Genomic DNA, 13,299 nt, shown 5'->3' with positions numbered 1-13,299 from the left:
AAATAGGTATGAGTGAAAACACATTGTACTAATTTGGTGTTAGCCTATCTTAGTATGCATTTACCAATTTGGCATTGAATAGTACTCACCCATCTTAGTATGGATTTACCAAACCATTTAGATAGGGCCTCCAACTCGTTTATAAAAACAAGAAGTGGAGTTAAAATAGGAATGTTGCAATGAGAGAAATAGCACTTGGTTCGAAACTATTGTGACCTCAATTCACAAGAACATAGAGTGAGAGCAAGTGTGCATGCGCACTAGAGAGAGAGAGATTTTTGGTTTAGGAGTATAGTTGGAGGAACTGAGAATTTGAGAAAGGAAGAGATAACAAAAGAAAAAGAGGAAATGGAGAGAGAGCGAGAGGGGTTCAAAAGGTGCCCTTTTGTTTTTTGTTTTTTCTTAAAGAGGGTTACTTTAGGTATTGCATATTTAATGGTAACTTTGGAATTTAAAGGAGTTTGTGTAAGTAGCTAACATGGATTGGCTTGCCACTTCATGGAACGACATACATGGTATGGGAATCTGTCCACATTTTTGAGAAAGATGTTTATGTCTTTTTAATTTTGTTACGGCTGAGCTGGAATTCAAAATTATGAATTGGACCTATTTGTACTTTTTCCCAATAATTATGGATTAATCAACATTAAATTAACAATAAATTACTTATTTTATTGTTTAAGTTATTACCTAATTTACTGCTAATTAACATTAATTTATTTACTATTATTTAATTACTTATTTTGTTAAATAATTCTGATAATTAATGGTAATTTACATAAGTTTATATATTAACATTAATTAACTCTATTTATATAATTAATAGTAAAATAGTTAATTTAGTTTCTACAATTATTGATTTACTTTATTTCCACAATCATGAGTTTCAATGATAATTACTTAATGCTAATTAATTTACTAAATGTTTTAATACCTTAAACCTTAAATTTATTAGGTTTCTTAATAAAGCTTAGTTAGGTTGCTTAATTAATAGAATTACTTATCATTATCAGTACATTACTTATTTTACTATTAATTAAATTTAATTATGGATTAAGAGTAATTTATTAACTTTAATTATGGATGAATTAGCCTTAACTTAGTATTAATTATGCATTTATTATTTACTGCAAATTAATTTCCTTCCATGTTATTATTTGGTTTCTACTACATAAACTAAAAATAATGTTTGAGTTGGAATTAGTTTAGCTTTGCCTAATTGAAAATGTCAAAAGGGTCCTTTAACTTGGATTTGTTTTAACACAGGGCCATGCAGGTGTGCATTGTACGGCCCCCCTCTAGTTGAAAAATAAATTAAAATATATTACTTATAATACATCTAACTCCGCCAATGCGAGCTTGTCTACATTGGTGGTTCCAATCCCAGATAAAGATAAAGGATAAGGATTGCATTAGGTTATTGGCAACAACACTAAAACTTTTGCCATCTCATGAATATAACTGCTAAATTTGTCTTTTCGTGCTCACGATATGACGTTCTCTAGAAACGACGCACTACACCCAAATTTCAAGAAATTATTTAATTAGTTGGCTATAAATAAAGTAAACTATTTAAAACCAAAATTTCTCTTTATCCAAAAATATCTCTTTTGATTTTTCTTACTAAATGTACATGTTAGAATATCATATTCACTCACATATTCATCCATGGCATGTGACTATAGGACCCATTAATTTACATATTAAAAATACGTGTTATGATTTTTCTTTAATAAAAATAGATAAAGTAAAAAAATCACTATAATAAAAGATTGACAAAATTTTTAAATAATTTTGTCCACATTAAATTACTTACAAGCCATTTAGTTCCAAAAAAAAATATTGTATATGATGAAAATTATTCATTTGAAAAATTTATGAATTAGTTTATATTGAAAAGTATACTACAATATATGTAAATTAAGAAAATTTTTATTTTATTCAAATATAAACGGCTATAAATATGAAGTCCATCATTATGCAAGCCTTATCCCAAATATATATGGTGTTAATAATCGACGTAACCCTCTTCTAGTGAAGAAAATTATAATAATGAAACAAACTAAAATACAATTTTTTTTTTTGAAAATAAATTGCATCTTGTATAAAAATGACAAATAAATTTAATTTGTATATATAATGTTGTATTAATATAATACTAATATTATTTATATTGCTACAAAAAATAGGTGAAATTTTCCTTAAAAAGGGAAAACTTAATTTACCCTCACCTAACAAATGTTGTACAATTGGAAACTTAAAAACGACAAGTAAGGGTGCAAGTCAGGTTGGCCCGAGTTAACAATTTATATTGTTTCGGGCTCAGGCTTTGGATTGGGCCCATTAAAATTTTAACAAAACTTCAACCATAACCCGCAAAAGTTGCACCCCTAAATATAAGGGAAATGTGATAAAAATAGGATTTTGAAGTTTTAATTTGTTATGACAATTCAAATAAAAATTTGTTAAGTGGGTTTTAATGAAAACTTCCCTAAAAAAATTATAATAAATATGTTTATAGATATCCATGCAAGAGGCTTAGCCCTCACCTCTAGAACAACTAATAGCCTCGCCTTTGCCCTTTGGTTGGTCTTTGGACTAGAACTTTAAAGTGGTTTATTTTTAAAAGCAATGCTAGTGTCATGGACGACTGGTGATTCTCGTAAAAGACATGACACAAAAGTTGATTTTATTTTAAAGGGAAATTGTCAAAAGCTCACCATTAGTTTTCAACATTTCTCTTAAACTCACCACAATTTTTCAAAACGTCTAAAACTCACAATGTCACTAACTTGACATTATAGAGACTAACAACTATTAATATATTACCATTTTAACTTTCATAGAAAAATATAAAATATATACATATAATTTAATATTTAGACATGAAATAAGGAAAAAGTTCAAAAAATATTTTCAAATATAAAAACACAAAAATTACAACAAATATAAAAAAATATAGAAATTGCACACAAAATAAAAAATTATTTTCAAATTATAGAAACTATAGAAATTGAAAAACACCAAAAATTATAGAAAAACACAAAAAGTGCAAATAAATAACAAAAAATATAGGAAAATTTATAGATGGTAGAAAAGAGAAAAATATAAAAATATTAGAAATTATAACAAAACACTAAAAAAGTAAAAAAAAAAAGAAAATTGAAAAATGAAAAGACCTTTCTCTAATTCGCAGAGTAATTTGGTCATAAAAAATGTTATTTGTATTGATGTGAACATCAATTAATATAAAAAATATTAATTTTAATTGATTAATTTTAGACGTTTTAAAAAGTTGTGATGAGTTAAGAGACCCAGACAATTACGGTGAGTTTTAAACAATTTCCAATGGGACCCAAACAATCATTCCTGTGTTCGAAGGCATCAGTAACCGCAGCGGTGAGTGGTGCTAACCGCTACACTTTCTCATGTTAATGTTTAGAGATATTTTGATAAGATCAAATGCTTAATACTCATCCGATCGGCTGATTTTTGGTGTACGACCATTTGATCGTCTCTGATCCTGCCACGTTGCATGTTCGGTCCCGCCCCAAGTTCCCAAGTCCAAAGATCGATCTCATTTCTTTCGTTCCGGAGTGATCTGCGGGTCTCTCTTTGCACTTTGCTCCTCTCTTTCTCTCTGTACTGCGGAACGACGAGTCTGAAGCCAGGTCTCTCTCTCCCCCTTGTATGCGTGTGAATTTGTTGCTGAGATTTGTTTTAGGATTTAGTAAGATCTATGGAAGTGAACCTTGCTTTGATTTCGGCGTTAATTTATGCTTATTTTTATTGGGTTCAGGCTCAGATCTGCAGATATCAAAATTGAATTCGTTTCTGCGTTGATTTACGCTCAGTGTGTTCAATAGTCAATATCTAGTAGGTTTTGCATCTACAATTCGAACGCCATAAATAGTTTTTGATTTTACATGATGGGCGTTTGTATGTAAAGCTGTGATTTGTGTCGAGACGCGTTTATGTGATAGAAATGGATTCAGAACCTGCAGCTTCTATAAGAGAAAGCTCTGTACGTGAAGCACCATCACTATTTACTGCTTCTGGCATATCGTCATGGGCCAGAAGTCTCAGAAGCCCACAGCCCTCGGTTTCGGGGCAAGAAGAGTCACAGACTGGAACTGCCGGGAAGTCAACGTTTGCACGTTTTACCGGTGGATTGGGATTGCGGTTATCTCCGAAAGATCCTGTGTCTGATGAGAGTGCTGAGGGCACTTCAACAGCTGCGCAGCCTGGTGTTTTTGGGTCAATCACCAAAGGGTTGGTTGATTCGTCTAGGAGCGCGGTTAAGGCTGTGCAGGTCAAGGCTCGACACATTGTGTCTCAGAATAAGAGAAGATATCAGGTAGCACACTTCTGTAATTTTCTTTATAATCAGTGTAATTGTCTTTTTATTTTGTTTTCTTTCTATTCTAGTCAGAATACTAGCTTTTCTGAACTTAATTTTACATCTTGAAGTGCATTTCTGATCTAAGAGTTTATGGAAATTAAACCCAGAAAATGTTACATTGTATTGGTTTCTCAATACTCTTCCCCTTTCATTGGGTCTCAGATTGGATCCGTTTAATAAATGGAATAGAGATGTATCATTAGAATTACGGGTTTCTTGCACTGTACCTTAAATTTAATAGGTAATACCCTAGATTGATAGGGTGCAAATCTTTTACTGCTAACATAAATTTCTTGTCCTTTTCTATATCTAATGTCTTTTTCTTTATTATCATGAAGTGCTGGTGCCCCTTTGTTGGGGAGGATTGAACATACCATTAAATGTGCCTGATCTTACATTACTTTAGGAGCTCTGTAAAGAGCTTTAATGGGGGTTTTATGTTTATAAGATACTCTCATTACCTTTACTGCAGAGGATTGAGCACACCACTAAGTGCATCCCATCTGCATTACTTTAGGAGCTCTAGAAAGAGTTTTACTGGAAGTTTATGTTTGCAAGATGAAGGTGGTAAGAAACACAAGACTGTGTGGTCTGAAAGAAATAGAAGACTGTTCCACCAGACCTCTAAGGATGTGGAGGAGTTTTATCTTTTGGAAAGCTGGTATCTTGGATTTCAGCTGCAGGGCTCAAACAGCAAAACCTTGTGTTGTTGCTGACTGCTGAGATCTAGGAGCCTGTGAGATGTTCTTGGGGGCCTGGTTGTACTCTTGTTTTTTTATTAGTAAAATTTGCCTCATCTCTTTTCAAGAAAAAAAAGAAAAAAAAAGAAAAGATGACCGTGGTAAGAGGTCCTAGTTTCAATCATCTATGGAGCTGATTACTATTGCAGTTATTTGTTTAAACAGATCATTCAATGGTGTATCCTGATATTCTTGAAGTGTTATTAGTGGATAATTATAAGGGTTTCAAACTCTTACAAGAATCTGCTAGCCCCATCTCAAAATATTGCTTTCCTGGATTTTGTCAGTGATTTGTGTAATGATCATTATTTATATACCTGGTTTCAGGAAGGGGGGTTTGATTTGGATATGACTTATATCACTGAAAACATTATTGCCATGGGATTTCCTGCTGGCGATATGAGCTCTGGGTTTTTTGGATATGTTGAGGTAAGCAATTAAAATAGCTTTCTCTTGAATTTTAACTGGTTGAATTTTACACCATCTTTATGAGATAATTTAAGAAATGTCATGCAGGGGTTCTACCGGAACCACATGGAAGAAGTAATCAAGTTTTTTGAGACTCACCACAAGGTAATGATACAACTACTTCTTATCTTAGGGTAAGGTTGAATTAGCTTGCCAACATGAATTTTATAAGTGTTACTGTATACTCTATTTTAAGCTCAAGATGCGGTAATCACATGTTGAATGAAGGTCAAATTATAAGTTGTTCCCCTGGTGGTCTAGTGTATAAGCAATCCTGTATATCAACTCCTAAGCCTTATATCTTATTGGTAATTTCAATAGATTTTTCTGTTAAGAGTATTGATTTCTATGATGTCTGTTGGTCTTGTTCTCTGTTCTTGTGTGTTTTGTTGATGTAGGGTATGCAAAGGAAGCACTTTACTTCTTTAAAAGCCATGGTTTAGCCTCTAGGAGAATCATACTGGGAACCTTGTTATCTAGGCATATAAGTGATTCTAGGCTACAGTGGCCAGTGGGTATAAATTTTACAAAGAAAAAAAATCTAGGTTAATTTCCTAGTTTTATATACCAAACAACATGAATATAAATTGAAAACATGGCAATGCTCTTCAATTATAACATTGATTTTCTATCAATCTTTATATTTCAAACACAATATTAGCTATAATCTTTATACTAATTAAATATTTAAGAGGAGAAAAGGGAAAAGAACAAGTTCTACTTCAATATGAGAGAAAAAAGTAGTTGTAAAAGAAAAAAAAAGAAACCTCTTGTCAAACCCTTAAGTAAAGCATGGTTTATATATTGCATATGATAGGATGTGTCAATATACGTAGTTACATATTAATATATCCCCAAATTGGTGTTCTCTCTGTAAGGTTGATGGGGAAACTGGCTACCACCTTATGGTTACTTGCTTGTTTGCTAAATCTATTTGTGAGTGGGCTTTATCCCTTTTTGGGTGTAATTGGACTCCTCCCTTGATTGTGCAAACTCTATTCTCTTCGTCCTTCTTCAGTTGGCCTAAGAAAAGAGGGAGGATTATGTGGAGATACATTAGGGTAGTAGTTTGTTGGTCCTTATAGGAAGAAAAGAATTCTCGTATATTTTCAGACAAGGAGAGAACAGCGGAGAACTTAACAGATCTGATACACCAAAGGGTGATTAACCAGCTGAAATCATTGGACCTTTTTACAGACTTTTCCATGACTGACTTGCTGAGAAATTGGAAAGGGATAGCAAACTCTGCTCCAGTTAAGAGAATTTCCAGCCCCACTTGGACTTCCCCACCCTCTGGATTTATAAAACTGAACTTTGATGGGAGTAGTATTGGAATTCCAGGACCATCTGGGATCGGGGGTGTCTTCAGGAATGTGGAAGGGTCTATTCTGGCCTTGTATTCAGGGCCAATTGGAGAAGGGGGCTCTCTTAGGGCTGAGATCTCTGCGGTTTTGGAAGGGATCCAAAGAGCAAGACAATTGAACATAAGAAGATTTGGTCATTGAAGGTGATTCAGAGGTGGTGCTTAGATGGCTAAAGGAAAACAATAGTACCATGTGGAGCTACAGTAATGAAAGGAAAAAGTTCAAATGGTTCTCTAGGGACATTGAGGTGAAGTACAGCTGGGCGAAAGGAAATGCCAACTCTTTTGCTGATGGGTTAGCTAAGCAAGGGGTGAATAGGGTGTGTTTGTTTTGTGCTAATTTCTAATATTATCTCTTTGTGAAATTTGTTGATGGGGAGTTAAGTCATTTTACCTCCCCTATATTTTGTGATTGCTTCTTTCTAATTTAATAAAGCTGATTGTTATTGATAAAAAAAAGAAAGATGTGACCATGGTAATAATATTAAAATAAGGCACTCACCTTGTCATTTTTGTTGCCTAGGCAGGCACCTAGTTACCTAGATGGGATTTTTAATACAAGTCATTGGAGTTCAAGCTGGTCTCCCCACCAAGAGCACTTTGTCACCTACGCAACCCCTTGAAAACAATGCTGGGGAATAAGCTAAGACCAATTTGGGTCATGGAAGAACCAATATGTGATCCAAGTTTGTGAAGTTAGTACAGTAATAGGCTAAATGAAACTGAATATGTTCTCCTAAGATTACTTAAGAGATTTAGTGGCTGAAGTTGTGGGCAGATTTGAAGCTTTAAAGTTCTTGTCGAACAACTCATTGAAATGGATGTCTAGTTTTTTTTTTTTTTTGGTAACTTTTGGTTGATTATTTGGCCAAAACTGGTGGCTGAAGAGGTCACCCAGGGCCTTTAGGTATATGGGGAGTATTCAGAATTGGAGATGGGAGAATTATTGCTATGTTCTCTGGGCCATTAGGGGTGGGAGACTCATTGCGAGCAGAAGTGATGGCTCTGGCAATTGGGATTACACCAAGTGGAGATAGAAGGAGATTCTAAATTGTTAATGGACTGGCTGCAATCAGGCAAGTTGGGAGCATGGATGTATTGACAACCCATACGGGAAATTCTCAATATAACAAGGGAGCTTGATGCAGGCTTCAAGTGGAAAAGAAGATCAGCTAATGGTCTGACTGATACCTTAGCCAAACAAGGGACAGTGAGGGAAAACTTGTTCTGGGCAATTCTGTAATTCAAATTACTTGGGCCCAACTCCTATCTTAGGGGTTGACAATTGTAACTTAATTTTCAGTAATGAAGTTACCGTTTCCAATTCAAAAAAAAAAAAAACTGGTGGCCAAAGAGAGTTGTAATGGTGTGCAGTAGTCCTGGTTTAGCTTCAGTGGTTCATTTTGTATTGCATTGTTCCTTTATTTTCTTTTGGCTTTTGTATTCTCTGTAAGGTTTTGTTTACTCCTTTTAAGCCTTAATTATTTTTATTGATTAAAAAACTAAGGCTGCGTTTGGTAAGAGTGCAAATACTGAACCAAAGCAAATTTCTAATCTGGTTTGGTTTTGCAGGTGTTTGGTAGAATGTGATTTTGTACTGGAAACGAAAGTAAACATTTTTTCCGACATTTTTTGCATTCAAACGGGAGCAAAATTTGCTTTATTTTTGAAAGCAAACTTTTGCACTCAAAGTTGGTCAATGTAAAAAAGGTAGATTGCAGTCTTGAAATTCGTGTTTATACACATCACAGCCAAATACATTTGGTGAGAATAGAATTATCAATGCAAAACCAGATAAAGTTTGCACTTTCATGAAACCAACATATTTGCATTTTCACTGTTACCAAATGCAGCATAATAAGTAACAGTTGCACGTAAATTTCAGCAGGGTTTTTTGGTAGATGTTGAATTAAAGGGATTCATAGAATGTGGTTTAAGTGCTGATTTTAAGATGGGGAGATAGTTGTAGTAAGAGTTTGGTTTGGCAATGCAAACCGTAGGAGATTAAGGACTGGATAGTTGGGCTATGATTGGATTATAAGCATTACAAATTAAGATTTAAGAGGGTATTGTAATGGACAAAGCTTAACGAAAGTCACGCTTAGGACTAAGGGCTGGATGGTTGGGCTACGATTGGGTTACAAGGATTACAAATTAAGATTTGAGAGGGTATTGTAATGGGCAAAACTTGGAGTTAATGAAGGACATGCTTAAGACTGTAGCTGCAAGGAGAGTCATAGGTTTTGTAGGTGAATGTAAGAGGATGTAGGAGAAAAAAACAAAAAATGCGGTCTCCATTGTTTCAAGATATAACTACAAAGAACTTAAAAAGATTAACTAGTGAAGTGGGAAATTGTCACTAGGAGGTGAGAGGACGAAGGCTTAGGCATTAGTAATATTAGATTGTGAAACCTAGCCTTGTTAGGAAAGTGGTTATGGAGATTTTCCTTAGAGCAGGATAGCTTGTGGGCCTTGTGGCATTAGGTGGTAGTAAAGCATTCATGGTATGGGAACAAATGGATTGGATGCTGGCCTTGACCCTGGGGCCTCTTGTTTATCCCCTAGAAAGCAATTGTTGGAGTCCTATCTTCTTTTCAACCATTCATAAGTATTATGCTTGCTTAGGTAACAGAATTTTGTTTTGGGAGGACACTTGGGTTGGAAACGCTCCTCTTAAGGACAGGTTCCCGGTTATGTATTCTCTTTCTTTAAACAAATTGAGGGTCATTTCCTTTGTGTGGATGAGGGTTCGTAGGACTTGGGACTAAGGAGAGGGTTGAGGGACTCAGAAGTGGCCTTTGCAGATGAGCTATTGTTGGGTGCTGTTTTTCTGGACCAGGCTTGCCCAAATAATAGAATTTGGTCAAAGTTCTCCTCAGGGATATTTTCTTGGTCTTCATTTTTCAATGTTTTACTTAGTTTTGTTGTTGTGCCTACCCCTTTCCATGCAAAACAAGTATGGTTACTTATGTTCCAACAAAAGTTATGGTTTTTTGCTAGGAAGTGGTTCTCCAAAAGGTCAATACTTTGGACGTACTTCAAAGAAAAAGGAAAGATTAGTGCCTTTCCCCACATGTTTGTTGCCTTTGCTTAAGGAGTGGTGAGACAGTGGCTCATCTATTTATTTCCTATCCTTTTACTTCTTGTATTTGGGATTGGTTCTCCTTTCTCTTTGGTTGCAAGTGGACGACTCCTTCGTGTGTCAACTCTAGCCTTTTCCAGTTAACAAAGAAGAGAGGCAAGGCAACATGGAAAACAACAAGAGCAACTATCATATAATCATGGTTTCAAATGTCGTGACATTTCGCTAATGTCACCCGACATATGTTGATGTCGAGGCTCACCGACATGAAAATGGATGGTAATATAAAAATTACATTATTTTGGTCGACATTTCCTATATTTCGGAAATGCCAACCAAATTGGTCCAAATAACAAAAAAAAAAAAAAAAACAGTTTTTCCTATTATGTTGACAGGATGTCGACTAATGTACATTAATAATATAATATATTAGTATATTATATTAATATAAATTATTCCATCAATAGTTTCTATTTAATATTTCAAATAAAATATTTATAAAAAAGAATTAACAAAAAATAAAAACAAAAGAATAAATTAATTACTATATAATATAAAACATAAAATATTTTTCAAGTAATAAAATATTAACTAGTTAGTATTTTTAAAATATCTATTAAAATAAAAAATGTTTATTAAATTTTATAATAAATCATATTCTAAATTTAATATAAAAAATCAGAATAAATTTATTTAATTATATACTTATTATAAATTTAGTATTAAAAATCATAATAAATTCATTAAGTTTTATAAGAAATCAGAATTTATCATAATCTTAATACTACAAAAAGGAGAAACAGTTTATTAAATTTATAATAAAACATAGTGTATTGTAACTTTAATATTTAAAAAATCAGAATAAATGTATTTCTATTTACTAGTGTGAAATAAATATATTAGAATTTATAATATCGGATAACCTTGTAAAAACATCAAAGTGCATAATAAATCAGTAAATCATCATTTACTAATTTGTTATTGATCTTAGTTTCTTAGCTTTATATAATGGTTGGGAATAAGATAATAGTCTAGAAATATGTATTAATGCTTCTTTTATTTACAAAATATCATTGCATATTTCCACATATTTCATAATATTTCCACAATGTCTCTAATTTTTACAATATTTCCCCTCGACATTTCCGACATATGTCTTATGTTTTAGTAAGCGACATTTCCATCGACATCAACATTTTAAACCTTGCATATGGTCAGTCTGGGAGGAGATCAGGAGAGAAATAATAGGATTTTCCAAGGGCAGGAAAGACCCAAGGAAACACTTATAGAGAGCAACACCACCAGGATCATACATTAGCTGAAAGCTTTGGAGCTTTTTAAAGACTTTTCCTTTACTGACTTCACTAGAGGGTGGAGTGTCATAGCTGGTTCCTCATCCTTCTCTCCTTCAGAACAAGAAAGTTGGACCCCGCCACCTTGTTCTAGAGTGAAACTGAATTTTCATGGAAGCTCTGTAGGCAACCCAGGTCCCTCAGATATAGGGGGTGTTTTCAGACATGAGGGGGTAGAGTGCTGGCCCTGTAGGAGTGGAAGACTCCTTAAGGGCAGAAGTTTTTGCTTTTCTCCAAGGTCTCAGATTGGCAAAGCAATGGGGAATGCAACAGTTAGAAGTGGAGGGAGATTCGAAACTGTTAATAGGCTGGTTGCAAATTAGAAGCTTGGGCACTTGGCCCCTTCTACAACCATCAAAGTTTAGTTTGATCAAGAGAGGCTATGGAGGTTACCATTGGGGGTGTGTTAGATTAAACTGCATTTTAAATACAACTTGTGGAGATATTTACATGGAAGTATGGTTCTTTCTAACTGATTAGGAAAAGGAAGTACAACTGTCTTATGCTGTAACAATGATGAATCAGGAGAATATCCATAAAAGACAATAATGAATGAGAAGAAGGTTTTGCCAATGATGAATGCTGATGATGAGTCATGAGTTCAAAAACTAGCTTCTCAAATCATGATGTGGTGTACCTGGCTGACCCAGGTCATTACGAGTTATACAATACCTCATGATGTTCTAATGGTCATTGTTGCAGTTGCATATGCAATTTAAGGTCAATTAGTTTCCCATTTCCTGAAGATAGTCTTTGGCTTAGATTTAACTGACCCCATATAGTTGGGGTAAGGCTTGGATAATGATGATGATGATGAGTCTTTGGCTTAGATTCTTGAGTCAGATTGTAGATGCCATGTTTAACATTATAGGAGTCCAGATATGATAAAAGGGAATGCATGATACAACTCTTTTAACCCTAATCTGAGACAGATGTTGGCTCCACAAGAACTATCATAACCAACACATGATTATATTACAAGCAACAATAGATTTGAAGTGAGACCTGCATGAAGCATGAAGGATTTTGTGGGCCCTTTTGAATATCTGTCCCACCATAACATGTACATTTTTCGAAACACATGTAAGCTCCACAAGAATTACTCTTCATGTGTTACAATACATATTTCAAGCTTCTGATCTTCACAGCTCTGAAGATTATTAAATGTTATCCATATTCTCGTTACTTTCACATAAAGAAGATTATCTCAAATTGTTCCAAAGATCTAATTCAGAAGTAGAAGCTAACATGTTTTAATTATTAAACCTTTAGCCATTTCTTGGACATTCTGTAGGAGTGTCAACTAATAAGCAAGGATTGTAAAAGCTGGAATTGACCTTTTGGATTTATTTATTTTTTGATCAGCAACTCAAGACATTTTATTAGGATTAAAGAAAAATAGAGTACAACAAGGAGTTGTTAGGATAAAGACCCTTTACAACAAAAAACCCCCCACGCAATTAACATTTGAGCCCAAAACAAATGATGTCTATGAACTCCTTGCTTAGCTAATCCATCCGCCAAACCATTAGCATGACCTCTTAACCCTTCTCCTTTTTTCAACCAACCAATGACTATTTTTGAATCCCCTTGACCCTTCAACAATCAGCCTTGTAATTCCCATAACCTTAGCCTTTTGCATCCCAACAATAGCAGCCATGAATTCAGCTCTCACTGAATCACCTTGGTTGATAGGACCTGAAAACAAACCATAAATATTCCCACTCCCATCTCTAAACACTCCACCAATTCCAGAAGGCCCTGGATTGCCAAAACTACTTCCATCAAAGTTTAGCGTAGTCTACCTGCCACTTGGGGGACACCAAGCCTCTAGGGTCTTTTGTTTCCTAGAAGAAGAAAGGGCAATTGACCTCCAGTTTTGGAAAATGTCT

General features: G+C 34.3%; 1 protein-coding gene across 1 annotated transcript in view; it reads left to right on the top strand.

Moving 5' to 3' along the window:
- Window positions 1-3,371: 3,371 nt before the first annotated feature.
- Window positions 3,372-13,299, top strand: part of LOC148869784 (phosphatidylinositol 3,4,5-trisphosphate 3-phosphatase and protein-tyrosine-phosphatase PTEN2A-like) — a 44,978-nt gene continuing 35,050 nt past the window's right edge. The window contains exons 1-4 of the mRNA XM_088967184.1: window positions 3,372-3,671; window positions 3,800-4,357; window positions 5,470-5,571; window positions 5,659-5,715. Of these exons, the coding sequence (XP_088823310.1) occupies window positions 3,986-4,357; window positions 5,470-5,571; window positions 5,659-5,715 (531 nt within the window). The 5' untranslated portion in view covers window positions 3,372-3,671; window positions 3,800-3,985. The remainder of the gene's footprint in view (window positions 3,672-3,799; window positions 4,358-5,469; window positions 5,572-5,658; window positions 5,716-13,299) is intronic.

Source organism: Nelumbo lutea, chromosome 2 (assembly GCF_056320005.1).
Source record: "Nelumbo lutea isolate HS-2025 chromosome 2, American lotus-T2T, whole genome shotgun sequence".
NCBI lineage: Eukaryota > Viridiplantae > Streptophyta > Magnoliopsida > Proteales > Nelumbonaceae > Nelumbo > Nelumbo lutea.
This window is presented reverse-complemented; position numbering and strand designations above follow the sequence as displayed.